The 27,546-nt window shown below is 58.8% G+C and overlaps 1 protein-coding gene across 1 annotated transcript in view; it reads right to left on the bottom strand.

Moving 5' to 3' along the window:
• Window positions 1-509: 509 nt before the first annotated feature.
• Window positions 510-27,546, bottom strand: part of QSOX2 (quiescin sulfhydryl oxidase 2) — a 28,700-nt gene continuing 1,663 nt past the window's right edge. The window contains exons 2-12 of the mRNA XM_082617245.1: window positions 17,739-17,839; window positions 16,108-16,156; window positions 15,393-15,498; window positions 15,167-15,257; window positions 13,554-13,699; window positions 12,205-12,339; window positions 11,875-12,004; window positions 9,743-9,865; window positions 8,347-8,497; window positions 4,281-4,469; window positions 510-2,353 (exon numbers count right to left, since the gene is read on the bottom strand). Of these exons, the coding sequence (XP_082473371.1) occupies window positions 1,833-2,353; window positions 4,281-4,469; window positions 8,347-8,497; window positions 9,743-9,865; window positions 11,875-12,004; window positions 12,205-12,339; window positions 13,554-13,699; window positions 15,167-15,257; window positions 15,393-15,498; window positions 16,108-16,156; window positions 17,739-17,839 (1,742 nt within the window). The 3' untranslated portion in view covers window positions 510-1,832. The remainder of the gene's footprint in view (window positions 2,354-4,280; window positions 4,470-8,346; window positions 8,498-9,742; window positions 9,866-11,874; window positions 12,005-12,204; window positions 12,340-13,553; window positions 13,700-15,166; window positions 15,258-15,392; window positions 15,499-16,107; window positions 16,157-17,738; window positions 17,840-27,546) is intronic.

Raw genomic sequence — 27,546 nt, 5'->3', positions numbered from 1 at the left:
GACGGGACCCAGCGCCCGCGGGCCGCCTCGGCACGTCCTCTCCCTGACCCACTGCCCCTCAAGCTGCAGTATTATTACAAACCGCGGAGGCCAGCGTCGCCCTTCAGCTAGGTTCTGTAAAGTACATAAGATGGTACACTTGCAAAATCACCCAGTTCCCACTGTCGAAAGAAACTTCCTTTATGGGAGAAAAAGACATTCAATACAAACCAAAAGGCAGTTTAATTAACGGTTCTTAGTATTTCCCTTTGGGTTCTCTGTAAATCTGCCCGGTTTTCAAGTTGAAAAGAAACAACAGGTGTCTTCAGTAACCCAGGCACACAACTTAGCCATGAAGACAAGCTTCTGGCTTTTAAAACACAAAGGCTCCCAGGGGTTAAAAAAGTGTCAAACAAGAAACCTCTCACGGCAGAGAAGTGCAGAGGAAGCGGGCGGCTCAGGAGCAGGTTCCTGCCCGGAGGCCTCCAGACCACGCCTCCCACTGAAGGTGACCGCGCCTCCCACTGAAGGTGACCACAAAGCTCATGAGAGTTGTTCAAGGAATCAGCAGCCTCTTCTCCCTAAGCTGCAACGGTCACATCAGCGTTACATGGTCACATGGTCATCGGTACTTAGTAAACACACAACTGGAGTGTGGAACAGGCAGAGTGGGAAACACTGTTACAACCATCATAGTCACACACACAGGCACACACAGACACAGACACACACACACACAGACGCGCGCGCATGGATACATCTGAGCCTGTGAGACAAACCAACAAAGCCACAAAGGATCTCAAAGGAAATGTTCCCTGCCATAGTTTGTTCTGTTTCTTTGTTTACCTTTTCAGAGGCAAATTTACTTCTAAATGTTTTGGGTTTTACAAATAATGTGTTAAAACCATTCAGTGTTAGAAAATTAATCATCGAAGCCTGGGGCACTGGGGCCATGCACCAGGACCCATGGTGAAACAGCCTCAGGCAAATGAAGTTTGGCCGAGACCACAGTCTGCCCCGGGTGCCACCGGCTCCTTCACACTGAGCCCTAGGTTCTCACGGGGACTTGCAGGTGCTGGAGGATGATAACACAGGACCGAGGGCGCCTTCAGAGATCCCGAAGAGCAGCCCCCTCCCCAAAGGCCCTCCCCTCGCACAGTGGACGCAGGCTGGGATTTGCTTACAGCCTCTGGGCACCAGATTAACAAGCACAGACAATGCCCCTGAAGACTAGAAAGGCACCACCCTGCCCCACAAACCCACCGGCCCCCCTTCCCCTCCACACTCTCATCTCCACGTCTGCAGAGCCTGGGACGACTGACTAAGGGGGCTTCCCTTCCCCGGTCCTGAGCTGCCTTGGCGCCCCGGAGATGTTCTCCTGCTTCAAGCAGAAACAACCAAGCAGCTGAAAAGCACAAACACGACTGAACCACTGAGAACACTGGCTTCAAGGAGCAGCGGAAAGGGGAGGCGTCCGGAGGCCTCAGCAGGGGAGGGAAGGGAGTGAGTTTTCTCCGGATCCCAGAGCGAGGCCTTGCAGTCTAGCAACTCGAGGTGAAAGCAGGTGGCAAAGCTCTGTGCGTGGGGCCTGGCCTCCCCACTTCTGTTTTCAGACCTGGAAGAGTAAAAGCAGACAAGGCTCTCTGCTCTAGGATCTGTGAAAGGCGCCACCTGAGGGTTCCAGGAATGCAAACAGTCTCGCCACATGCCGGGTGCGTCCCCTGCAGGGAGAGCACGTGGGGCAGCGGAGGGCGCCATCGAGGCGACACCAGGTCCGAAGTGTTGACCGAATCCCTGATCTGAAGATTAAAGCTGCAGGCTTTCTGAAGGCGGTTCCACAGTCTCGCCGCATCCTACACGGACGGGTGGTGATGCTTAACCTTCCACCGCCTGGACCGCACGCGGAAGAAGAAGTACATCACCATGAGAAACAAGGACGAGGCCACGTAGAGCACGACGCAGAGGCTCATGTCCAGGCTGGAGAAGCCCGTCCCCAGGAAGGCCGCCCCCGCCCCCGCCCCCCGGCGGCCCTCGGCGTCCAGCCCCTGGTGCGACCTCTCTGACAGGCGAGGCCTGGGGGGCAGCACGCTGGGGGGACGGAGACTCTCGGCATCTTGGTCCGCGGGCGGCTGCTCTGGGGAAGCGTGGCCCCCCGCCCGTTCCTCGCCCATGGCCGGGGCGCCTTCACCGGCGTCTCCCAAGTCCGAGGAGTACGTGTCCTCGAGGTTGTCGCTGCCGTAGTGCTGCCTCAAGAACAGGAGCACCTGGCCTTCGTTCCAGCTGCTCAGGCCCTTGATCTCCTCGTGGCAGGCCGGGCAGAGGTCTGGGGTGGGCCATGGAACCTTTGGGAACTTGGGGTCCTCACTCGGATGGCCTGTGAGGAGGAAAGGGCCACCGTGAAGAGGCCTCCCGGCCACCTGACCGCCCACCCCGGTGCCGCGGGCCCCCGTGCCTCCTGCCTGCCCACTACTGCCCTCTCCCTGCACCGCCTCCCTGCGACCGTCCAGTGGGGCCCAGACGACGCTCCCTCCCACCCGCCTCCCTGCACGGCTGCCCGCACAGCACCGCCGCGCCCTCCCTCAGGCCCTCTGGCGGATCTCCCGGCCCACAGCACAGGGAGCCGTCCACACTCAGGCACCACCACTCGCCTGGCCAAACCCCGCCGCAAACACCCAAGCGGGCGGGCAAGTTCCCAGCTCCACACCCTTGGCCTCGCAGCCCTGCTTGAGGGGCCCCCACCTCCGCTGTCCTCCCTTCCCGAAGGTGCTCCCTCAGCATGCGGACGGGCTGAGGGGACCCCCTCCCACGCCCGCCCTCCCTCCCTCGTTCGACACCCCTGGGCAGAGCGCTGCCTGGGCTGTGAGCCAGTGACTGGGGGGCAAGCCTTTGAGGTAGAACCACGAAGCCCCCGCACCCGCAGCCGCACTTCCACGTGCGACACCGTGGCAGCCCCGGACCCCCGGCTCCCACAGGCCCTGCCGACGGCAAGCGTGGCCCGTGGCTCCCCGGGCTCCTGGGACTCGCCGACCTGACTTGGGGCTGCCTCGCCACCTCAGAGGGCTTCCGGAAGCCCACGTAAAGGGAATCGGTCCGTCTGTGGGCCTCCTGACTCGGCGGAGGCGCTCTCCTCCGGCCCGCTCACCGTGCGCACGACGGGCCGCGGCTGGGCAGAAGCTGCAGGGCAATGCGCACCACTCGGCCTGGGCGCGCCCCTTGGGGGTCTGCGTCCAGCGGGGGGTTTGGATTCACACCCCGAGACGGAAGGAGATGCCAGAGTGTGTCCGGCGCAGCACTGCATGGACCTCAACCCAGAAGCCACAGGCGGGACCGAGGGGGCTGGGGGGACACGTGGAGTCTAAGGAACCACACGACCACAGGCGCCTTTCTGGCGCAGCATCTCGTGGGGCACAAGGCGGCGCCCAGACACGGCAGCCTGGCTGGAGTCTCGCCAGCTGCTCTGGGGCTGAGCGCTGCCGGGACAGGGTCACCACGCGCCCCGAGAGGGCCGGTGGACTGACACCCTGGTCGTGGAGCCGTCTGTACCAGGGCCACAGCGGAAGTGCCTTCACTTGCAGCCGAAGGCAAAGGACAAACCCGGACAACACGAGGGGCCGCGGCCACGTGACTGGAGCCGCAGCGGTCAGCTCCGAGTCCAAAGAAAAACCAATTCTCTTTAGTGCTTTAGCTGTAAGATGTTTTTATGATACAGTGGATTAAATAAAAACCAATAGTTTAGTGGCATTTTCTATTCATCTCATTAAGATTTATTTCTCAGTGGATTATTTTTAAGCCTAATTTTAATCTACCATTGATTTAGGAACAGTTTGAATTACTTAACTCTGAGAAAATACACGCGCCCTAGTTTTTTTAAACAAAACCACCCTGAGGAGTTTGGTCTACAGTCTGAGAGCAGGTTTTAACGACGCTAAAATTTTCCTTTACTGAAAATTAATTATATTCCAAGCCTTCCACTGTCGAATTTACTCAGGGGCCTAGTGGGCTACCAAGGGGGAAAGACGTTTGCATTTCCATGCAGCCCGGGAGCCCTTCAGTGAGAGAACAATCTGGAAAGCCAGGGACTGGCAGTCGGGAATGACTGTTGTCTCTGGCAGCTCCCTGGCCAATGTCACCAGGAAACTGACATCCGGTCAGGGCAGACGACCCGGCCGTGAGCCCCGCGGGCAGGCAGGCTGGCACGTGGCGGGCAGGCAGAGTGGTGGCGAAGCTCAGGTGCCATCCCCGCCACCCACAGCTCGGGCTCCGCACCCAGGCACAGGCCACGCGGAGTGGCTTCTGCTCACCTGCCAAACGGTTGTTGACCACGTTATGCTTCTTCCAAAGCCAGAGAATTGCCTGGTCCGGGGTTTTCACAGAATCCATCGATTCTTTAGCCATTTCCTCAAAATGCTCACTGCATTCCTTACACCCAAAGAAGGTGTGAACGTACCTCCTGATGGTCTGTAGCACTGCCTGGGGGTCGTCTTCCAAGCCTGTGGGGGGACCAAAGCGTGTCGGACTGTTTCCACTAGAACCGCAGGGCCTGGGGTGGCAGCGAGGGAGCCAGGGACGAGCTGAGCGCCTGACACAGGCCACGGGCCAGCCCCCTGGGTCCTCACATGGACACGGGAAGAAACCAGCTCCTTCCCAGATGCCCACCGCGACCGCAAGATGGCTGCTTGCTGCCTTGACACTGCGCCAGACGCGCTCACCCCAGGAGCAGACGGCCGCCTGTGTCCAGCCGCCGGAGCCACTCCAGGACATGCGCTGGCCCTCAGGAGAACGAGCCAGAGGCCTGGAGCTATTAGGTCTGCCAGGAGCCCCCAGCCCCACGCCCAGAGGTCCGGGCTTGCCCCAGGCCTGAGTCCCACGTGCAACTTTTCCTGCCCTACAAGCAACCCCAGAGGCTTGTGCCGGGGCCGTGGCAGCCACTCATTCGAAATTTGCAGTTGTTTTGCTTTGAAATCCTTGCGAAACACAAGCCCGAATATGAACCAGGCCATAGGAAGAGTCTCCGGGCTTGCTGCCAGCCCCGCCCTGTGGCGGATCTTCCACGAAAGGGACAGTGACAGTCACGGGCTGGTCAGCTGCAGGGGCGCCCTCTGGGAGCGACAGGGTGGCAGGCTGGTGAAGGTCTGCACTCTTTCAAAGAGGCCGAGCCTCTCCGTGTGAGGAAACCCTCCAGCATCTACCAGCCACACAGACGGTTTTCACCACTGGGTGTAAACACAGACCCTAACAGGAGGACAATGGGTGCCGAGTAAAGGCCCTGGGAGTGAGGGGCACGACGTCTGAAGAAAGCAATCCCCCCAAGGGCAGGACAGCGCAGCCTGCAGCGCGCTGGAAGGAGGACCCCTGAGGACGGCGGAGGAGCAGCAGCACGGGCTGGACCAGAGTCCTGTCCAGACAACTAACACGGGGGACGGGGCGTACGAATAAGAGACCGTGAGATTAAAACAGATTAAATGTCAGCATTAAAAGACATCCAGCAAAATAATCGGGAAAAAAACAAGACATGGTTTTGGAGGCTGAATCCATCTTAACAGCAGGCCCTCACGAGCGATCTCTCTCTGTGGCCGGTGCGGTCCTGACGCTTGTCCTCACGGCCCGGGAAGCCGGACCCGCCCGGAGAGGCCTCGTGGGCCGTCAGCCTCGGCAGTCCTGCTTGTGTTACTCAGAGAAGGCCCAAAGCCGCACCCCGCCACCTGCCCCTGGCTCCCAGTGCTTCCCAGGGCAGCCAGGGGGCACCCAGCCCTGAGGCCATGGGCACATGCTGAGGCCTCACCGTCGGCCGGGTGCTGCTCTCCCAGCTGCGGGCCTTGGGCTGACATCTGCCGTGCCCGGCGGGGTAATCCTCCTTCCCGCGTCCCCCACCGAACCGCTGCACACTCGGGCCACCCTAATCTTTAAAGTGGACAAGAACCATAAACCCCTACCTGTGGGGGATTAGAGGCCGCGGCAGGCTGTTTAGTCGATGGGGTTTAAGCATGCAATAAGGAGAGGAAAAACCTTCCAAGACATAATCCGGGTCTCAGTCTGACCCAATTCTTTCAGCGTGAGACAGACTCCTCGGATATTGCTTCAATTTACGCGACGAAGAGAGAGAACGCTCAAGATCTCTTTGTGTGCTTTGTCATCCGGCTGCCCCCACTCTGCTGGCAGCGGTTCTGCAGGATTTTATACAGCGTCCCGGCGAGAACCTCCTCCCTGCTGTCCCCACCTCCTTCAACGTGTCTCCCTGCTCTCAGCAGAACTCTCCCCACAACTGAGGCTCATGTCTCAGACGTGGGCTCCAACGCTGCGGCCGGCGTCCCGCCAGGCAGTGCTGAGGCTCTGATCTCACTTGCTGTTGGGCTCCCGAGCTTTATCCTGAACACACCCTACGTGTTCTTCTGTGTGATTCTTTTTTTTTTTGCGGTACGCGGGCCTCTCACTGTTGTGGCCTCTCCCGTTGCGGAGCACAGGCTCCGGACGCGCAGGCTCAGCGGCCATGGCTCACGGGCCCAGCCGCTCCGCGGCATGTGGGATCTTCCAGGACCGGGGCACGAACCCGTGTCCCCTGCCTCGGCAGGTGGACTCTCAACCACTGCGCCACCAGGGAAGTCCCTTCTGTGTGATTCTTAAGAGAATTTTCGATTGAAAGCCCACCTCTCCCACTAGACCCTGGAGGAATAGAAATCCAACGTCACCTGGAGCAGGGCCAGGGGTGGTAGAGATGTCTGAAGATGCCACATGCCCCGCTGCTGCTTCTCCCCAACAGGTGGCCTCTATCTCCCCACCGTGAACCTGGGCTGGATGAGACCTGTCTGAGCAACAGGCTGTGGCGGAAGTGATGCCCAGACCCCAAGGCCCCTCCCGGATGTGGCGATGCCCCGTCGGGAGCTGGCGCTGCCTGGGAGCCTGACCTTCTGAGTCTAGACCAGTCAGCCGCCGCCACCTGAGCGAGGCCACAGGTGAGCCCGTCCAAAGAGCTGAGCCCCAGAACCATGAGTAAAAACCTGGTGGTTGTTTTAAGCCACGGCGTCTGGGGTTCGTTTGTTACACAGCAAAAGGTAACTCTAAAAGAATTTTACAATTTTACTGGAAAGAACATTGGACGGTGTGGGTCCCAAAACTTCATCTTGACTTAATACCGATGTCAGTGAACCTGAATGATTAAAAAAACAAAACTAGGACTTCCCTGGTGGCGCAGCGGTTAAGAATCCACCTGCCGATGCAGGGGACACAGGTTCGAGCCCTGGTCCGGGAAGATCCCACATGCCGTGGAGCAACTAAGCCCGTGCGCCACAACTACTGAGCCTGCGCTCTAGAGCCCACGAGCCACAACTACTGAGCCCGCGTGCCACAACTACTGAAGCCCACATGCCTAGAGCCCGTGCTCCACGACAAGAGAAGCCACTGCAGTGAGAAGCTCACGCACTGCAACGAAGAGTAGCCCCCGCTCGCCGCAACTACAGAAAGCCCGCGTGCAGCAACGAAGACCCAACGCAGCCAAAAATAAATAAATAAATAACAAAATAAAATAAAATAAAGAACTAAAAGCAGATATTCCCATGGCTGTCAGGGGCCTGCTTAAACTGAGAGGCATACGCACAACACAGTCCAGAGAGGATCCAAAACTCCAACACGATTTTTAGCGCTTTGTGTGGGACAAACGTGGACCCACCTCCTGCAGCCACGTCTGTGTCATCGCCTCCCCTCGTGGGCCTAGTGGCTCACTTCTAACGAACAAACATGGCAGAGGTGACGGACTTAGCACCACCGAGGGCCCCGATGAAGCCGGCTGCCTATGGGGAGACCACACGGTGAGGAAGGATAGCCCCCCATGTGGGGTGCAAGTGCGGGGAGGGTGTCTCTTCCTCTCTTCCCCACCGTCCCAGGCCAGCACTCTGCACCCAGGCTCTCGGAGACCTGAAGCCGAAGACCCTGGTCAGGCCACACCTGAGCGCCCGCCCCACAGACACCATGAGATAAGGGGTGTGCGCTGCTCCAGGTGACTTGTTAGAAACAACAGGTAACCGTACACTTCTCCAAATGTGTTTCATTTACTCTCGTGTTCTTTAAAGCAAAGAAAGAGGCGCTGACACCGAGAGACGTTCCTGGCCAGCGCTCCCTCACCCCGCCCATGACTCATGTCCCCAAGGGTCAGCCAGGCACTGGCTGTGAGGAAAGAGGGTGGGGACTCCGGCTCCGGCATCCCAAGCCGGCACAGGGGCTGAGCAGACCTCCAGGAAAGATGCTCACCTCCACCCTCCTTAGAATGGACCCCAGGCACCCTGAAGGCACGTTACCCTCTGCGTGAGCTTGGGACGGCCCCGGCAGGCAGTAGCGCAGCACCCGTGTCGGGTGGCCCAGGTGGGGACAGCTCACCTGTGCCGTCCAGCGCTTTTGGATGGGTCCCAGCTCGAACAGTCAAAGTGTGGAACAATTTCCACAGAGAACACGTGTAGCCCCTCAGCTCTGGTCGGCTTCCTTGACATCCAACCCACTTTATGTGATTAGTAAGGAATATTCCAGAAATCTGGGAGGGGGTAGGAAAAAAATAAGAGATAATTGAATTGTTAAAATTAAAAATAGTTGGTGGTGGACTTCCCTGGTGGCGCAGTGGTTAGGAATCTGCCTGCCAAAGCAAGGGACATAGGTTCAAGCCCTGGTCGGAGAAGATCCCACATGCCATGGAGCAACTAAGCCCGTGAGCCACAACTTCTGAGCCTGCGCTCTAGAGCCCATGAGCCACAACTACTGAAGTCCGCGCGCCTAGAGCCCAGTAGCTGCAACTGGAGAAAGCCACGTGCTGCAATGAAGACCCAACACAGCCAAAAAAAAAAAAAAAAAGTTGGTGACTGTGGTCAGTCTTGATTGGGCGGTGGTTACACAGGGAGCGCGTCTCTCAAAACTTAACCGTACATCTCACCATGTGTAAATTTAAATCCAATAACGAATAAATGAGAGGAAAAAAAGTCTCTATTTTACTAAAAGAGTTCTCAAAATATGGAAACGTGGCCCGTTCTTTTCCAGTCTTTGGGGAGAAGGGAAGAGTTCACCTGTGTCCTCATGAAGCAGCACTAGGCAGCATGAAAGACACCCATCTTTTTTTAAAGTTAGAATTAGTTACAATGAGATTTATAGGAGACTAGTAACAAAAAAATTCAATTGTCGGGCAATTCTCCATCTGAATGAATAGGATCTTCACTTTACAAGGAGCGAGCCGGAGGCCGAAGGGCTGTAACAGCCCAGAAGCAGGGCTGCGAACTGCGCTCCGCGGGCGTCCCGGCCCCTCGGTCCCCACAGGTGACTGCACAGGCCCGGCCCCTGTGGGTCTGAGCCCCTGCTCTCGGCCACCTTCCCCGTCACACGGCTCAGGTCCCATGGAGCAGAGGCCAAGGCTAGAAACCGGCGCCCACGGGGCTGCTGGAATCAGACCCCGGGGAGCCTACGCCGTGGAGCCTGTGGCCACAGACGCCGGCCCAAGACCCTGGCTGCACGCCCGGCCTGCACGGCAGCTCGACCCATCGCCTTTATTCACTACTTTTTTAAGTGTGAAATCTAGATGAGTTTACTAAAAATGAAAACAGAAAACAAACCCTAATGCTTCTCTGCCTGACAAAACCCCCATCGTCTCGGTCGGCCGTCTGTCCCAGACCCAGGCAGAGGGAGCTGGAGGTTGCTGTGGAGACCGGGCGGCAGAACCGGGGAGGGAGACCGGCGGCGCATCGGCCGAGGGCAGGCGCGGGGTCCCCCAAGCTCGTCGAAGGGGCTGCCTCACCCGCATCTTGTTGTTGACCAGGTCGAGGACGGCGTCGTAGGGGATCCTGTCCAGGGGCAGGCTGGCCAGCCACTCCTGCAGCGTCTCCAGCAGCTTCCTGACTGGCGGCCGCCCGGGGAACAGCTGAGCAGGGAAGACCACACTCAGGGACCGGTCGGGAAGCGGCCCCCATGGCGTGGCCTCCCAGGGGCGGAGACCGGGCCTGCCCTGCCCTGGACCCACCAGCTGGAGGGAGCAAGTGTCTCCAGTCCACCCAGGCTCCGACGGAGCACAGGGGTGGGGGTCTCTGGAGGAACTAGAGTTTCCCCAAAACACAGACGAGGGGGAAGCCCGCACTGGGCCCCATTCCTGCAGCTCCACCGCCGCCTGGCACCCGGGACACAGCCGCTCATCCTCACGCCCGGCGGCCACTTCATGACCACGGACCACACGGCCACCGGGAGCCTTATTTACCACGTTGTCAAGGGCTGTAGGCCTTTCTGAAATCGCTGCCTTCTCACTCCACGCCCTCATGGTAATTCATGCCAATCCTGCCCGGTGTCCTTACACTGCCTCGTCTCCCCCTCTGCCATCTCTGACTGTCAGACTATTTGGAAAAGGCATGCACACCCCTGAGGCTTCCACGCAAACGAGCGCCATCGCTGGCTAACTACACGTCGACACTCAGGCCGCGCTGGCGGCCCGGGAAGCCTCGAGTGCAAGGATCCCGGCGGTCCTGCAGGCCTTCTGTGAGGAACTTCGATTAGATGCTGCCAGTGAAATGTGCAAATTCAAGGCTGAAAGAGCTCTTAGAAACCTGGGCCGAGACCTTAACCAACACCGGTGCCGAGACAGATGCAGCTGCCTCAGCTGCAGAAACAGCCACAGCGGAAACATCGCATCGTCAACTCTGCAAACTCTGGGGTTTTCCAACACCGGTTACAGAGCGCCATTACCAACGGACCAGCATCTACAGTTTAAGTAACGCGTAGAAAAACTATTCAGAATAATTTATGCTGACCTGACTCACAGGCTCCGCCCACGTGTGGAGCCCTCCAGGGTGACACTGGGCTGGAACGAGGGCAGGGAACACGAGGCACGTGGGCAGCAAGGCCCCTGTCCCGACGCGGACGGGCAGGCGGGGGCTCCGACCTCTGCGGGGCGCAGCGCGAGGAGAGCTGCCTGAACAGCTTCCATTTATTCATTTGAAACAAATCAGGTGACTCCTTATTCCCTTAAATGTAAATTCTACCTCCTGAGTTTCTTCAAAGATCTTATTACAACGTGAGTAAACTCTGACCAGCGGAAGTGGTGGCTGCGGAGCACCTCGTCAGGGACGGCACACACGTGGCAAGGGAAACCTTTCAGAATTAAGCTTCCTTATTTCTTAGATAACAATAGGGTTACGAAGGGTGGCCTCTGGAGGCAGCTGCGGCAGCCAGCGCAAGACCAAAGGTGACCAAAGGTGACCACGGCGGGCGGGGCGTGCCTAGGGCCTGGGCTATCTCAGAGGTCAGAGAGCAGAAGGGCCACGGCCAGGGCTGCTGGGCCAACAGAACAGGGGCCCAGGTCCATCCCCGGGGAAGAGGGATGACTGACTGCTCCAACCTCTGCCCAGCACAGGGGCTCTGGGCCCAGAAAAAGACCACAAGCCCGGACTTTCAGCTCTGGAGCTAAGAGTTCTTGGCAGGAATGTAATCCCGACAGCCGCACCCCTCTAAACATGAGCTGACACAGCAGCCACCACGTGCCCCACCCCCAGGGCCCACCCGACACGACACGACACCGCAGGCTGCAGCCGTCTCCCTGCCCGGAGGCCCGCCGCTCCCCACCTCTCCTCCCAGCTCCCCGACGCACAGGCCTCCTGCCCACTCCCGCTCACTCCCCGCTCATCCTGCTGGTCCTCAGGCCTTCCCCAGGCACCGCTCGCCCCGAGCCGGCAGGGCCCTCAGGCCGCGGCGCTGCCCTGCATGGTCCCAGCGCCCACCCCCACCCCCCGCCGAGTGCGCGGGCGCCTCCACGCGGCCAGGAGCTTTGTGCCCCGCAGGCCCCCAGCACACGGCAGGCGTCTGGGTGAGTGGAGGACGGGCGAGGTCGCGTGGTCAAGCCCAGGCTGGCCCGTGCACCCCGGCCCGGTCCAGACGCCCACACACCTTGGCCAGGACAGTGATGAAGTCCTTGAGTGTCTTCAGCTCGGCCCCGGCCAGGGACCTGCGGGCGGCCAGCTCCACCCTCAGGAGGTGGTGCAGCCCCGATTCCAGGTCAGCCACATACAGCTTCGACCTGGGAGGAAACGCTACAAGGTCAGTGTGGGCGCCTCTCTCTTCACGTAGATTCCCGAGTGCTGGCTTCTACCCCAGAGGGACGCCACCCCGGGGAGACAACGCGGAGAATCCCCGAGTGCCGGCAGGCGGGCTTCTGAACGAGCCACCCTGCAGTGACCCCTGGACCCCCAGCCACACATTCCAGGCAGCTTCACTCACCTGTCAAATTCCCTCCAAACCACGGCTTCAGAGTTGTCTTCTTTGCTTGGTTTTTCAGGCAATGAAAGCGATTTCTTCCTCACATCCGGCAATGACTTCAAATAAGAGGAGAAAAACGATCGGAGAGGCTTCCCGCTGTGAGAAAGGGGAGGGCAGGGCGCGGGCTCAGAGGCGGGCTTCGGCGGCCTGGCCCCCGTCCGCAGGCGCCTTATGGCCCCAGGTTCAGAGCAGCCCTCCCTCCGTAAATCCGGGGTGATGTGCACCACCCAGCCCAGCCATTCTCTGGGCATCTACTGCAGGTATCTTGGGCGGAGCGGGATGGTAGCAAAGCCCGGGCCTCGGGGAGCTGGCCCCCAACCTGAGAACGTAACATCCCCACCAAACAAAAATGAATCGTATACTACGCTGGTTTGAGCATCTGCCAAGATCAGCTTTATCCAAACTGTGGTTTCGACATCCTCTGTCCACAGGCTGCCAGCTCCGCGTGGGGCGTCAGGAGTCGGGCGGGGAGGGGGAAGGAGCGCCCGGCCCCTCCTCACAGCCCGGTGGCTCCTGAGCACTGCGGAGTGGCCCCTCCACTGGCGGGGAGTGGAGGGCTGTGAAGGCCGTTACTGTGCCCTCCCCAGGTAGCTCAGGGGTCCCCCAAAGGGTCCAGAGATTATTTTCATTCCCCAAAGGAGAACGCAGCAGTTATTGGTAAAAATATCAACGTCATCTTATGTTGAGGTTGTACAGATGACGCTTTGAATGTAAAACAAGCTTTTTTCTTCAAAATAAGAGGGCAGTTTGTTCAAGGAAGGTCTGCTGTAGGGCCGGGCGCCCCAGGTAAGACCTCCTGGCTTACCCTGAATTCCATTTTTTTCAAAGAATAGAAAATACACTCAAGGAACTACGGCGTGCTTGAGGCTCCTGGGGGCGGCGCCCTCGGTGCCCCAGCTAAACTTCCCAGAGGCTGAGACAGGAGCCCCGAGGGAGGAGAGCGCCCGCCTTCTCGCCGCCATGTCCACACGTGGCGCCTCGCCAAGAGCTCCGGGGACGCGGGCGAGGCTGGCCTGGGGCCTCCAGCCTGAAGCTGGGGGGCCAGGCGGGCAGCTCACCTCCCCACCTGTGACGCTCTCCCAGCCTCGACTCAACTTGCTTCCTCTTCAGCCGAGCTTCTCTTACGGGTGTGCAGGCACCCAGCGCAGAGGCGAGCGGCATTTTGATGACGGTGCTGCCGGTGTCAGCAAGGCGTGCGCCCGTGCGGGGCCTGCAGCCCGTCTCCCCCACCACCCCACACACCAGTGAGCGCCCAGGGGCTGGGGGTGTCGGTGGCGTCACAAACATCCCGGAAGCCAGACTCTACTTACACGGTAACTAATCCGTGGGACCCGTTTGGGTAAATCAAGTAACACGAGGGGACGGAATAAACACCGAGCTTCTGAAGCAAGGCTTTATCCCAGCCCAGCGCTCTCTTCACCTCGATGTTCTCGTAGGGAATCAGGTCTAAGATCACCTGGGCAACGAGAAAGTACGGTCACCTCCGCTGTGGACGGCAGGGTCCTCCGGAAATGGAACTGACGAACACAGCTTCTTACAGCATCGCGGCTCATCCCCTCTAAGCCGGACCACCGACATCCCTGTTCTGTGGCACTTTCAGGCCCCCGACTGTCGCGCGGCAGGAACTACAGCCTCCTCACCGAGCCGACCGTCGGAGGGGCCTGTGCTGTGTTCCGCACGCACCCTCTAAGGCCCTCAGTCGTCAGACACGGACGGTCAGCCCCACGCGAGCTGGGGCCGCGCCCCGGCCTCCAGCTTCCCCTCCACCCTCGGGGCCTGCGCTGAGAGGCTGACGGCGCCCCCGGTCGGCCGTTCCTCCCTCCAGAGCTGCCCGGTCCAGGGCTGCTGAGGCTGAAGGTGCAGTGGTGGGGGGCAGTGGCAGGGGGACCCCCGGGTGGCATCTCAGGAGCTAGAGGAGTGTGAAAGACGAACAGCAAGCCCCGGGCGTGCCACCCGGACAGTCGGGTGCAGAACCACCTCTCTCTCAGGAGCGACAGAGCCGTGTCCCAACCAGAGGCCTCGCTGAGAGCGGGAACCAGGCACCCGCCCGGCAGCCAAAGCCCCACTGGGACCACCACACTTCCTTCCCAGAGCCCCAATCTAGGAAGAACAGTCGAGAGGCCAGCAGAGAGGGAGAAACATGGCACCCGGGGCTAAGTTCCGGAGTGAGGTGTCTTCTCTCATCCCTAGGAGACCTCGGGGTAAAGAATCCCTGTCCTCCAGCCCGGCTCCTGGCACCTGGATTTTACTGAGACTTTGCCAAAGGCAAGGGCTTCAGACCCACACATGTGAAGTGATAATAAAGCAAAGATTCACGACAGAAACACTGTTTTACAGAATCTGGGATTTGACAGGAAAGTTGGGAGTTCAGATACAGCAAAGGAAAAGTCTTGATCATAACGCCTAGGAGGGCTTCCCTGGTGGCGCAATGGTTGAGAGTCCGCCTGCCGATGCAGGGGACACGGGTTCGTACCCCGGGCCGGGAAGATCCCACGTGCCGCGGAGTGGCTGGGCCCGTGAGCCATGGCCGCTGAGCCTGCACGTCCGGAGCCTGTGCTCCGCAACGGGAGAGGCCACAACAGTGAGAGGCCCGCGTACTGCAAAAATAAATAAATAAATAACGCCTAGGAAAGAGAGAATGACCTCAGGGAAGACGCGTGTCCCGAGGGCTAGGTCTGCCGCGAGTCCTTCCTGGCCCCGCCCTGGGGGACCAGGCCCCCCACCCAGAGGACCAGGCTGCACTCAGGAGCTGCTTCCCCTCCCCTTGGAGGCAGATTCTCGCCCCAACAGTCTTCTCTGTAACCAGTGCGTCTGCTGAATAACGCAAACGCCAATTCCGAGAATACAACAGATCAGGCGACGTAGTTACTGCTACACAGGAATCTGATCACAGACCCGACACTGGAAGAGGCGCAGACAGTACCTCGCGTCCAACGTAGGAGCTGTTGCTTTCAAATAAGACAGCCACGTAACGGCCGCCGCTGTTGTCAATGAGAGAAAGAACGTCCCTGGGCCTTTTAAGAGGAAAAGAGGCTTTTAGTGCTTTCAAGGCCATAGTAGACCAGTGCCCACATCACTTAACGCAAGTCGCTACTTTACAAAATTAAACTCAGCTTGCAGCGTGCCACCTTTTTCACAGCACTACGCACCGAATGGGGTCCAAAGACGGGCACCCGGGAGGCCTGCCTTCGTCCGTGTGGCTCTGCAGGAAGTCGATCATCGTGTGCCTCACGGTCTGCGGCTCTCTGTCCGGCCCTGCAGGGCGGCACCCACCGTCACGGCCGCATCTGCCTGCCAAGCGCCCGTCCCACCCCAGGGCCCCGATGGTGCGAGCGCACGCGGCCGTGGATTCACACGCCGGGAGGCCTCTCAGCAACCAGCATGGGAATCAGTGAGCTCCAGGGACACACGGCCACGGGGGGGCGCCCCCCCACACACACGCACACACACGCGGCGTGGAGACAGAGGCATGTGTCCATCTATACCAAGTTCAGAGGCAGGCAGACTGCCCTCACTGTGGGCTCCCAGGGGGAGCTGGTGGGGATCACTGACAAAAATGCATCGGGGTGCCCTTGCGATGTGTGCACTTCTCAAACTTTTCTTTTTCCCAGAAAGGTTTACTTAAGAAAATAAATTTCACCACCATATTTGCCAAGGAAGGCAAAGCACAGAAGAAAGAATTCTCGCTGAAACTAGGACCCTTTGAACCCTTACAGGAAAGAAAGGGCCGATAGTGCCGACGTAAATGTGCCGAAGACGGGGTGAGGGGCAGACCCAACCAGGGTGTGTTCTAGTCTCACCTGAATAGATTTATCTAAGAGGGAAGGAATCTAGGACGGTAGAATAGAACACTTAGGTCCTTACCTTTAAAGTCTTCTCCAGTTGTAAAGTCCTTTGCAAATGCTTTAAAATACTAAGAAGAAAAGCAAAGAACAAATAAGAAACAGCCTGGCCTGGCGTCTGTGTAAACGTTTAATCTTTAGGCAACAAAACGACCATCATCTTTGAGAGCTTTAGTCCCTTTTTTCTAGAAACTTTACGTTGACTGATGACGAACCACACTTCTATGTGTTTCTGTGGATGACAGTGTTTCCCTCCGGATTCACGAGTGGCTGCTCAGTACCGACCGGAGCCCTGCTGTTTCCATTTTCTGCCCCAGCAGGGCTGGAACTATGGCAGACAGGGTGTCCCCTAAAGGCTCCTGGTGCTAGGTGTTCACGGTATGTCCGCTCAACGACACAAAAACTCCTAGGGACGAGGGCAGGCACTATACCAAGTGTCTTTGAGCAGAACAAAAGGATTTTACATCAAAATTAAAAACTTTCTTCGTTAAAAGACACGGTAAAGACAGTGTAAACAGTGACAGGCTGGGTGCTGACACCCCCGGACACGCATAGCTGAAGGAGGGCTAGTGTCGGGAAGACACAGGACTCCTGTAAATCAGTCAGAAAAGCACACACGGGGGAGAGGAAAACGGGCAAATGACACCAACAGACAGGGCCACCCGTGGAGTAGTGATCACTCCCTGTCACGCGTCAGCAGGGAAGGGCCAGCACCGCACTCCAAGCCGGCGCCAGGCGGCACAGGACACACACGTGAGTGCCCACGGCAGCTCAGGGCCTGCGGCGGTAAACCGTGCTGCCGGCGGACCCCAGCCCCACCCGGTGTGCGGGTGATTCTAGCAACGTCCTGTTAGGAAAAAGAGGAGGCCAGAAGCTCACACACAGCACACAGAGCTCTGTGTGTAAAGCTGAAACAAAATAAGACAGAAAAATAAAACAGGAACATGTTTCGACACGGAGCTCAAGGGGAGGGTGACTCTGGTGGGGCTGGGGCACCAGGCCGACCAGTGGGCGCGGCCCAGCCAGGGGACAGATGCATGGCTGTCACCAGGTCAACACTTAGGGGAGGAGCATCTGACGCTGCGCCACAGAGAGCATGGGATGTGAGGGCTGAGAGGCAGGGGGGTCTCCAAGCTTCTCAAAGGTCACTTCCAAAGGCTCAGCTTTTTTCCTGAGATGTAAAGTCACCGTGATGCGCTCGGGTGCAGGCGAGTGACCGCACACGTGCGCACACAGACCTGGGTCTGCTTCTCAGCTTCCAGTCCGCCCCCTAGTGGGAGAGACTGGGACAGGCCTGTCTGAGGGACAGCCGTGCCAGGCACACGGCCGGGCAGGCCGGGCACACACCAGCACCCAGACCCATCGCCGCACGTCGACGGCTGGAGGCCTCAGACAGGCTCTCAGGGCAGCTCCCGGCCATTCCCCCACCTGCAGGCCTCACCCCCCTCCCCTCACTGGGTGTGAGCGGGAGCCGCGGGTACAATCCCACCACAACACGGGCAACCCAACGGGGTGGAAGGAGAGGCGCCCCTCTGCAAACAGAATCCCCCCTACGTTTCAAGACGCCCGCCCCAAATGCTGAAAATGCAGCAATTACATAGCTGGTGGGTTTCAACTTACAGCCGCCGCCACGCGGAGGGAGGAGGTACTCACCCGGAAGGTGGGGTAGAAGTGGATCTCGTAGGCGCGGCACACCTCGTGGTTCTTCTCTTCCGCACAGTCCAGGGCGGCGACTCGGATGGCAGCGGCCCAGTCTGAAAAGCAGGAGTGACACCGTCAGTGCGGCCCCGTCCCCACGGTCCACCCAGGCCCGCAGCCTCGCGGGCCATCCCGCAAGCCTGTCCACGCTCGGGACAGTCCTGAGCTGAGCTGGGAAAGAGGACGGGACCCTCAACGCTGACGGCAACACGGCAAAGCGCTGTTTGGTGAACCTGCAAATCGCCCCGCGGCCTCCTCGGTCTCCTAATTAAACGACCCCAAGACGGATGAGAGCGCCGGGAACATAGGGCTGCCAACAGCCCGTGGCCGGCCCTCCGTCAGGGACACCGAGCCAGCGTTTACAGTTTAACTGGACGCGTGTGGTCCAGGCCGTTTAGCCAGAACGTTCCTGTGCACTCACTCGAACGACAGGAAAGGCCGGCAGCGTCCGGCCACCGGTCTTTCAGGCCAAAGACACAGCCAGCTGTGTGCACACACCAAGGAGGTGTTTCCCCGAGGCCCCTCGCACACCCTCAGACACTGCTGCCGTTCTTGGGAGAAAAGAAGCAGTTTCACGTATTTTTTTCCCACTTTTAATGGCAACACTTAACCAGCTCACAGCTGAGTCTTGTTTCACTCAAACCCTGAGCCCCTTCCCAAGGGTGCCAAGTGGGCCTCCGCCAGCCAGTTGTTTCAACATCACCGACCACGCGCCTCCAAAGGGAAGAGCTTCTCTCCCAGCACAAGCGTCCTCCCGGCACCACACCAACTCAGACCAACGTGCTTCAACAGCAACAAACAACTGGTCAGGAGTCCAATCTTCCTAACTGTCCCATTTTGGCTTACTTTGTTTAAATCGCGTCCAAACAAGCCTGTCTTCTACACCCGCGGTCTCCCAACCACATGGATTTTGTGCCTGCCCCCTGCCCCCGGGTTTTCTGTAAGCATGCGGACCTAGCTCTCAGCTTTGGGGGACAGCAGTTCCCAGGTGGTGTGGCATCCTTCCAACAGGAGATGGGGGGCCTTTGGCTGCCTTCCTTCTTACTGACACCCGCCCCCCCCCCGCCCCGCCCAACACTTTAATTCCTGAGGGTTGCAGGCCAGACGGCGGGCGGGGGCAGTCTGTACAGATGAAGCTGTGCCCTGGAGACCCCAAGGCGCGGCTCACCCAGCGCTAAGGGTGGAGCTTGTCCCTTCGGTCACCAGCTTCCAAAGAGCGGTCTCCCAGCATCCTCCAGTGAGGTTTTCCCTTTAAAGATCTGCTCCCTTTCTCTGGACGGTAAGATTCCCAAACGTTTCCTGGCTCCTCGCCTACAGGGGGATGGGCTGCAGGGGAAGCAGGATGAGCTGGCGGCCTCTGCAGACACACAGAGGAGCAGAGAACCACCCGGGCAGGACCGGCCGGAGGGGACGGGCCAGGGACGGGGCGAGTCCCGCTAGCTGCCTTCTGCACCATGTGACTTCTGAGTGGGAACTGACAACGGTCCATCCCTGAGGTGCTGGTGAGTTCCGACAGACACCACCCATCTAAACGAGTCATTTGGTTATAAATCACACCAAACGGGTTTTCTCTGAGAGTTGCTAAGACCTGAGACTTCAGAGGTTGTATTAAACGCATGCCTGGAAGGAGAGAGAAAATACTGCCCGTCACTAAGAATTATACAAACATGACGGCTTCTACATATTAGCATTCAATTATTACTTTTTTTCCGCCTCATATACCATTTTTGCTTAAAAATACATGCCTTTGGGACTTCCCCGGCAGTCCAGTGGTTAAGATTTCTGCCTTCCAATGCAGGGGGTGCAGGTTCGATCCCTGGTCGGGGAGCTAAGATCCCCCATGCCTCAGGGCCAAAAAACCAAAACATAGAATAGAAGCAGTATTGTAACAAATTCCATAAAGACTTCAAAAATGGTCCACATTAAAAAAAAATCTTTAAAAAAAAAACCTTTTTCCTCTGTAATTATACAAAATATTTACCGACCTTAATATAATGCAAAGAATCAAGTAGAAAAAAAAAAACAAAAAACAAAACCAAACTTCTGCTTTCACAATCAATGACCGAACAGTGTTCCACTTAATGTGGCCTCAGTGCAACCGGTTCATCTCGAGGCCATTTAAATGGATGGAAAACTAAAATCACAGGGCCCTCTCGAATCCCAGGTCACATCTTTCTGGAGTCTCCAATTACAAGGACCTAAGGAAGAACAGTTAATGCTCTCATCCACTTAGTGCGGCAGAGGCCCAGACGCAGCACAGGGTGCACGGCTGGCAGGCTGCTGGGCTCCCAGGGCCACCTCCGCCCCGGCGCACAGACACAGGGCTCAGGGCTTACTGAGAATCTCCGTGGCACACTTCCACTCCATCTTCAAAAAAAGTGCTCTAGGACCCAGAGAGAAAGAAAACGGAAAATTGCTTCAAGAGCTGACATTATGCGCACAACGGAGCCGGCCCCAGACAGAAAAAGCCGTTCACGAGGGCGCAGTTTTCACAGTAGGACTTGGGCCCACTTTTTTCTCAGATTTTTCTTAATAAGTATGTGTTACTTATAAAAATAAATGTAGAAAACTTGGGAACCTCAGGGTACTTGCGGGGTCCGCGGGTTACGCGTCTGGGCACCGCAGGCCGCGTGTCCTGCTCCTCAGCACCTCCCAGGATTCCCGGCGCAGGAAGCCGCAAACAGCACCCAGCATGGCTGCCGCACGCGGCCGCAGGGAGAGGAGGCCACAGGCCCGGGTGCCGGCCCTCCCAACCCTAACACGGCGCTGGCTTCACGCAGGGCCCCGCTTCAACAGCTCCGCGACTGCAAACGAGAACCGCGGGCTCCACGGGCTGCTCGGCCCGCAGAGCCGGATCGGGGCCCGGCGCCCACCCCAGCCCGAGACTCTGCCCGGCCAGCGTGGGGACGCTGGCCCCACCACAACGCGCCCGGCTCTTAGCCCACAGGACACAGTCCTCAGGCGGACACTGTCCTCTGAGTGGCCGGCCACGTTCTTCCTCAGTGTCACACACGTCTCCTCCTCACAGAGGCCACCCCTGGCCCTGCCCAGGAGCGGTCACCAGGGCAAGAGAAGCCCCGCGGCCTCTCTTCCCAAGCGGAGCACGTTCACAGGTTACGCGCTGTGGGGCCTGCTTGGCGGGCAGCTGGCTGTTACGCAGGAGGGGCCTGGAGCTCCGCCCGAGGTCCAGTTGGCTTGGTGGCTCCAGAGCCCGCGGCCCGCCGTCCAGGCAGGCAGAGCAGACGCCGCACCCGAGGCGCCCGGCCCGCCCTCCACCGAAGCGGAGGGTCCCACCAGGGTCTTCTCCCCGCTTGCTCCTGCTGCCACCAGACGAAGACGTGCCCCACTTCCGACTCAGCGCCCCGACGCTGCCACCCTAACGCCCGCCCCCAGACCCTCAGACGGTCACGCTCCACGCGTGACGAAGCAGCCGTTTCCTCTGCTAACTTCTTTCAAAAGCCTCTGCACAGCGTGGCCCCTTCTTCAACGTACAATCCTTGTACTCCCGACACATCCCACACCTTCTCTTCACTAGACGTGGGCCACCCCAGGGGGCAGGAAGCCGTTCGCGAGCGTGGCACCCCACCTCGACCACAGGATGCAGCCACGTCACGGGCCTGAACGCACGGACGGAGCGGAAGGGCCTGGCACTCCACCCACAGCGCCACGGCCGGCCGGGCCCGACCCGCACGATGCACCTATGCCACGAGGGCCGCTGTCACCTCCTCCATCCCGCTCGGGACTCACAGCTCTCGAGGAAACTCTGCTGCTCGTGACCCCGGGCAAGCCTCACAGCCAAGCCTGGGATGCGACCGTCTCCCGTCCTGCTTTACCGGTGGGGAAGCAGCTCAAAGTCCCCACAGGATGACCGAGGGGGGCCGGGCATTCTGCCCTGGAGCTCTGCCAGGCTGGACCTTTGGGCAGTAGCCGGGAAGGCAGAGGAGACCGCCAGGCAGGGAATCTCCCTACCTCCTGTTACATTCATGACACACAGACCTTGAGCTCGCTTTTGTTTTTGGCCGTGCGGCATGTGGGATCCTAGTTCCCCGACCAGGGACCGAACCCGCGCCCTCTGCAGTGGAAGCGCAGAGTCTCAACCGCTGGACCTCCAGGGAGGGCCCAAGCGTGCTTTTCTACTAAGTCTCCAGGCAGGGCAGCCCGCCCTCAACTGGCAGGTCACACTCATCCAGTTCAGCGTCCACTTGCACCTTCCCAGTGAAAAGGTGGAAAATTCTTTTTGGCCTGACGCAGGGGATGCTCGGGTGGGGAAACAGGCTTTGCTGGGGGTGGGCACCCGCATGCACCAGCACCCTGGGAGCCCTCCTGGGAGGGAGTCAGTGTGCACCCACCATCCCTTCAAGCTGGGACCGGGCCGCCGCCCTGAATGGACCCCAAAGGTCCTCCAGCCTCACTGTGTCCCACCCCAATGCGGCAGGCAGTGCCGGACAGCATAAGGATGCCCGGCTGGAGGCGGAGCGTCCAGCCCACACCCGTTCTGCCACCAGGCTTCGAGGAGCCGGGAAACTTAGGAGTCTCTTTGTGCCTGTGTCACCCCAACTGTAAAACAGAGACCCTAGATTACCTCTTCCTACTCAGGTTTTTCAGCCTCCAAAGCGCCTTCAAGTGTCCCAGGCACCCAGGAGGTAGACCCAGCCCTTCAAAATAGGGTACAACTGCCAGTGGCTTCAAAATGAAAAAGAAAAAGAAAAAACCACCTTGGTTTTCCCCAGGTTTTTAACCAATTGCTTATTCCCAGCATAACAGTGAAAAGTTGAGGTGTTACCTGAAAAAGCAATGGTGCCTCAGGAGCAGTCCGACCATGCTGAAATGCTTTGTGGGATGTTTAAGAAAAACGTACGCCGGCCTAGTCTTTCCTTGGACATCTCTAATAGATGAAATGCTTGGTAAATTTACTAGCATGAGGGTTCCCTATGCTGCATCCATCCTAAGTCAGTATCAGGGTGTAATTTTCAAAAAGCTAAGAGCATGACTCATACACTGCAGAGGGAACAGGTGTCACACATGCCCTTGACCTGGTTACTGAAGGACCCGTTCGGGGTGAGAGAAGACCAAGCACATGGCCACCAGCACCAGCCCAGCTGAGACAGCTGGCCAACGCCAGCAGGGTTCCCTTTCCCACTGGACAGAAGCGATTTGCATCTCTGCCCGATCAGGTCTGTGAGTTCACTGCAGCCTGAGTCTGAACTAACAGTCATTCAGCAAAGGTCAAACACAGGTACACCCCCTGGACTTAGTCCTTGGGGAACCTGGGGATGAGGCCACATGACACTGAGAGGACACGAGTCCCACCCTTCTGTCCAAGTTTTAAATGTGTCTCAACAGCAGGATGTGGAAGAAAACTAGCCCGACTGGGCAGTGCCTGGCCAAGGGCAGGAACGGCAGCTGGGCCTGGAAACGAACGCGACAGTGACGCCACGGCGCCTCGGGCCGCCAGCTGTTTCACTTGGCAAGTCTGGGCCAAACCCCATCTACCCCAGAGTGCATTCCACCTGGAAGGCCGTCCTTCCTCCCGTTCACAAACTGGACGCTACCTCCCAAACACCTGAACGCTCTGGAGGACAAGCGCTACTACCCTCCACAACCCACCCCCCCAAGCCCGTCAGCCCCTCACGAAGCAAGCTGGCGCGGGGTGGGGCACCTCCCTCCCCTGCAGCACTCCCGCCGGCCAGTGGGGCTCTTGCCCTCAGTCCTCCAGGGAGCAGCCAGGGATCCTCCAGAGGAAGCAGGTCGTGCGGCCCCGGCTGAAAGCTGCTCCTCCTCTGCTGGCCAGGAGGAGGGAGAGCACGGCTCCCCCGGCCCCTTTCGGAGCTGGACCCTCTGGGCGCGCCCCGACCCTGCCGTGCCCCCACGTGGCGGGCCCCTCGCTCAGCGGCCCTGCCCTGCGCCGCTCCCACCGCCCCACTCCCCTTCCCAGGACTTACCCCTCCAACCCCCTGCCCATGCTGCCCGCTTTCTGTTCGCTGTCCGCACCTCCCCCCAAGGACGGGGTCCACGGGAGAGGGAACCACTTGGATTAACGCACAGCCGAAGTCTGACGCTGCTCTGGCAGGGCACACGCTGGTGGGCAGAGGACAGCCCCCTGCCCGGCCCGAGGGCGGCCGGGGCTCCACTCCAGACGGCGTGCCCCGTCGAGGCGGCAGCCTGGGGCGGGGCCTGCCCACACCTCACGCGGCCTTTGTCCACCTTTGAAAAGAGCCGCGGGAAGGCCCGGAAGGAGGCAGATGAGGGAGAATTTCGGTTATAGAGGCGCCAGCAGCCACTGCAAGTATCCCAGCAGATGGACGGCATTCACGCCACACAAAAGGGAGACAGTCTATTTTATCAAATAAAATGCAAACCACTTCAGAGGTTGAGCTTCGGGGTCTTCGCCCATTCAGCTGGTACCCTCCCCTCCTCCTGCCTCTCCCACCTGTTGGGACCCCACCACACAAAGGAGAGAAGCGCTCTAAACCGAATGTAAATTGCCTGCTTTCAGGACAAGACAGCATCAGCCACCCACAACCAGACATGGGGATGAAGCGCGCCAGCTGCAAGGCAGGGAGGCCGCCAGAGCCTCCACAGGGAGCAGCGGTGAGGCCCGCGCCCGTTCCCCACTCCCACTCATGGGCCCGTCTGTTTTTAGTACCACAGGCTTAAAAAATACTTGTGAAACAATTAAGCTTCTATACACAGTAGACTAAAATTTATTTCAAGTTTCCTTGTCAAGTAACCACATTACTTAACCTAACAGGATTAAACTTTTCACCATTACTTGTCAAGTTCTAATAAAACATCTATAAAAGTCTGATTTATGGTCAAGCAACAACTGGTTCTAGAAAATGATTACAGTACAGATTAATTCACCTCCGAGGCTTAAAAGGATGCGACCGAGTGTAGTGCTTAAGGCCCAGCTCCATTACGGCCTCCTCTTCCTCCTCATCCTCGGGAAGTCAGGGGGACGCTGGGGTTTCTGATCCCACATTCCAGCTGCTGGAGGACGTTCTGGTCCCTGCATAGGCCCCTTCCTGGACGAGCAAAGGGCTTTTTAGATAAGCACCCAGTGCAAGCTGCAGATCAGGACACACATGCCTAGGCAGCAACTAAGCCTCATGCTAAGGAGCACGCGTTATACACGAGCCCCCCAGAGCAGCCTGGAGTTGGGCGCCCTGCTTCAGCCTCGCCACGTGGCAGACGGCCGGGACTGGGTCTCAAGCGTCCTTTCATCCCACGAGTTCGCCCGGTGTGGTTAAGCCGACACTGTACGTGGTCCCACGGGCTTTGCAGTGAGCCCACTGGATGCGGACGGGCTCCTGCTGGCTGGAGGCTGTGCTTCGCGAGGCAGGAAAAGCTCCCAAGACGGGTAAGGTCCCTGACTCGCCCGTAAAGCCCAGGCAGGGCCGGCGGCATTTACCACCAGGGCTCCTTCACTCAATGTCACGGGCTTCACACAGCGGCGGTGTCCCTCTGGACCTGGTCGCAATGAAGTCTGGGTCTTGCAGACAAGTCTTGGTGGCGGGAGCCCACGACAAGCTTTGCTGGGCCCGTAACGGGGGAGGGAGGGGGGCGCCCCTGCCCACCCACCTCTCTGGGGTCCAGGTGAGCTCCCCTTCCATCAGCACCCCCTCCTCCCTCAGCCCCGCCTCCTTCTGCGGTGCACAGGTAATGACCCGGGGGGGGAACACCAGGTGGTCTAGTTCACGTCCACGAAGCTTGCCGCCATGCTGACCAGGAGACCGCTGGTGATGAAGAGCTCACCGGGAGGGGAGACCAAGCCCCGGCAGCAAGAAGGGGCCCGGCTGTCCCCGCAGATGCCAGGAGTGAGCCGTCGGGGCTCTGGTGCCCCCGGCCTGCCACTCAACCGTGTGACCACACGTGGGTGACAGGAGGAGAAGGGGTGTGCGGCGGGTGCCTGCCTGCCAGCTCCGAGGCGCGCCCTGAGTCTCTCATCAAGAATTCTGGGGCCAATGACAGAAAGCCTGCCCCCGCTTCCCTGGTGCTCTTCCCCACAGACAGAGCAGAGGAGAGATGGGCCGGGACAGACAGCAGGACCCAGTGATGCTGGCGGGGACGCTCCTCGCCTTGACAAAGACTCCGCGGCTCCGTCTCGGTGGTGGCGGGCTGCCCGCCCCCCACAGGTGTCTCAGCTCCCACCTCAAAAGGACGTGGCATCACCAACTGAGCTCACAAAAGGATTTTCAGGGACACAGCAAGGTTTTGTTTTGCGAAGGACTTAGAAGTGACAGGCCTGAGCCAGATCTACATAAACGCTGGGAGGACAGTTGGCACCCAACAGTAAATCTTCTGTTTGTTAAGCCATCTTCTTAGAAGGAAAAACAATTATTTTTAAAATCTTGAAAATATCAGTGAAGAGCTAAAGTTCAATCCAAATCTTTTAGGAAAACAAAGGTGTCCCTAAGCTGTGCACAGAGAGGCCCTGCGGAGCGGAGGAGTCCCGCCTTCTGCAGACCTCTACCCGCTCTGAGCAAGTGGAAGAGGCCACTGAGGAGGTGCTCGTAGGGGGACAGCAGGGGAAGCAGGTGCTCCTCTAGCTCAGTGACCGCCCCCCCCCCCCAGGCAATCTCAGGCCAGGGAGGAGAGGCTGTACTGTAACCACCCACCTTCTAGAAGCCACACTGCTGTCGAGACTGGGGTGGGGGGCAGATGGGACAAGCTGGCTGGACACTGCATTTCAAGAAGGGTGGGAAGAGGCACCCGACGGGCCTAGTCCAAGGTCTGCGTGCCCCGGGGACTCACTGGACACTCCAGTTCACCAGTGACGGAGCCGGCCCAAAGCAGTGACAGCGGGAGTGACAACCGCGCTCAGACTGGACCCTGTGGGCGCTGGGCGCCCCCTCCCCTGTGTGATGGCCCGCGGCCAGAAGGTGGCGCTGGGCAGAGGGGCTGCGCCAGCCTCCTCAGTGAGGGTGAGGGCAGTTCTTCCCAACGAGTTCCACGGGGACTTCGGGAAACGAGGCACCGGAAGGGCCCTGTGGCCAGTCACGTGGGACCCCAGGGCCAAGTAACGGGTTCCTTTACTGGGGAGTTCTCGTGTGTGGACAGCCACGAGGGGGTATTTCGTAAGCCACGCTTCCGCCCCCTTTGCCCACAGGCCCATTCCTGCAGTTGTCCTGCAGAGTTAGTGTCCCTGAGCACAGAAATGCTCCACCTCCGGGGCTTGTGCTGACAGGACGCCAGGCCTCACGCCCAGAGCTTCTGATCCAGCAGGCCTGGGCTGGGCCGGCAAAGTCCCCAGGTGAGCTCTCTCTGGGGACCCTAAGTGCCAAGGCTCTGCCTCCAGTTAGAGCTGGTGCTCGGGAGCCCCCCGGGCAGTTTGGCTCTCAGGACCCCCCGGCCGCCGCTCCCCTCACCCTGCCCCTGCCCGCCCTGTCTTTCGAGCCTGCCGTCTTTCATTCAGCCACATGTCCTTCTGTCTCAGGCCTGCTCTTCCTGCTTTGACTTGTAGGATGTCCAACTCATTTAAGATAACCTTATTTAGCTAACCGTTAAGTTAATCGCACCATTAGGTATGGGTTTTACTCGTTTCAGTTCCAAAAATAACTTTCCTTCTGAGTTCCAGGGACAATTTTCAAGGCTCTTTACACGCTGGTTCAACTATGAAATAGTTTGCGACACTCAAAGCTGGTTTACAATCATGAAATAGTTTGCGACACTCAAAGCTGGTTTACAACATTTATATCTCAGACACTAAACTGAAAAAATCAAAATATGCACAGAATAGGTGACAAACGTCTTGCCAGAGCTA

The sequence above is a fragment of the Mesoplodon mirus genome (genome assembly GCF_964341445.2).
Source record: "Mesoplodon mirus genome assembly, chromosome: 1".
Classification (NCBI taxonomy): domain Eukaryota; kingdom Metazoa; phylum Chordata; class Mammalia; order Artiodactyla; family Ziphiidae; genus Mesoplodon; species Mesoplodon mirus.
This window is presented reverse-complemented; position numbering and strand designations above follow the sequence as displayed.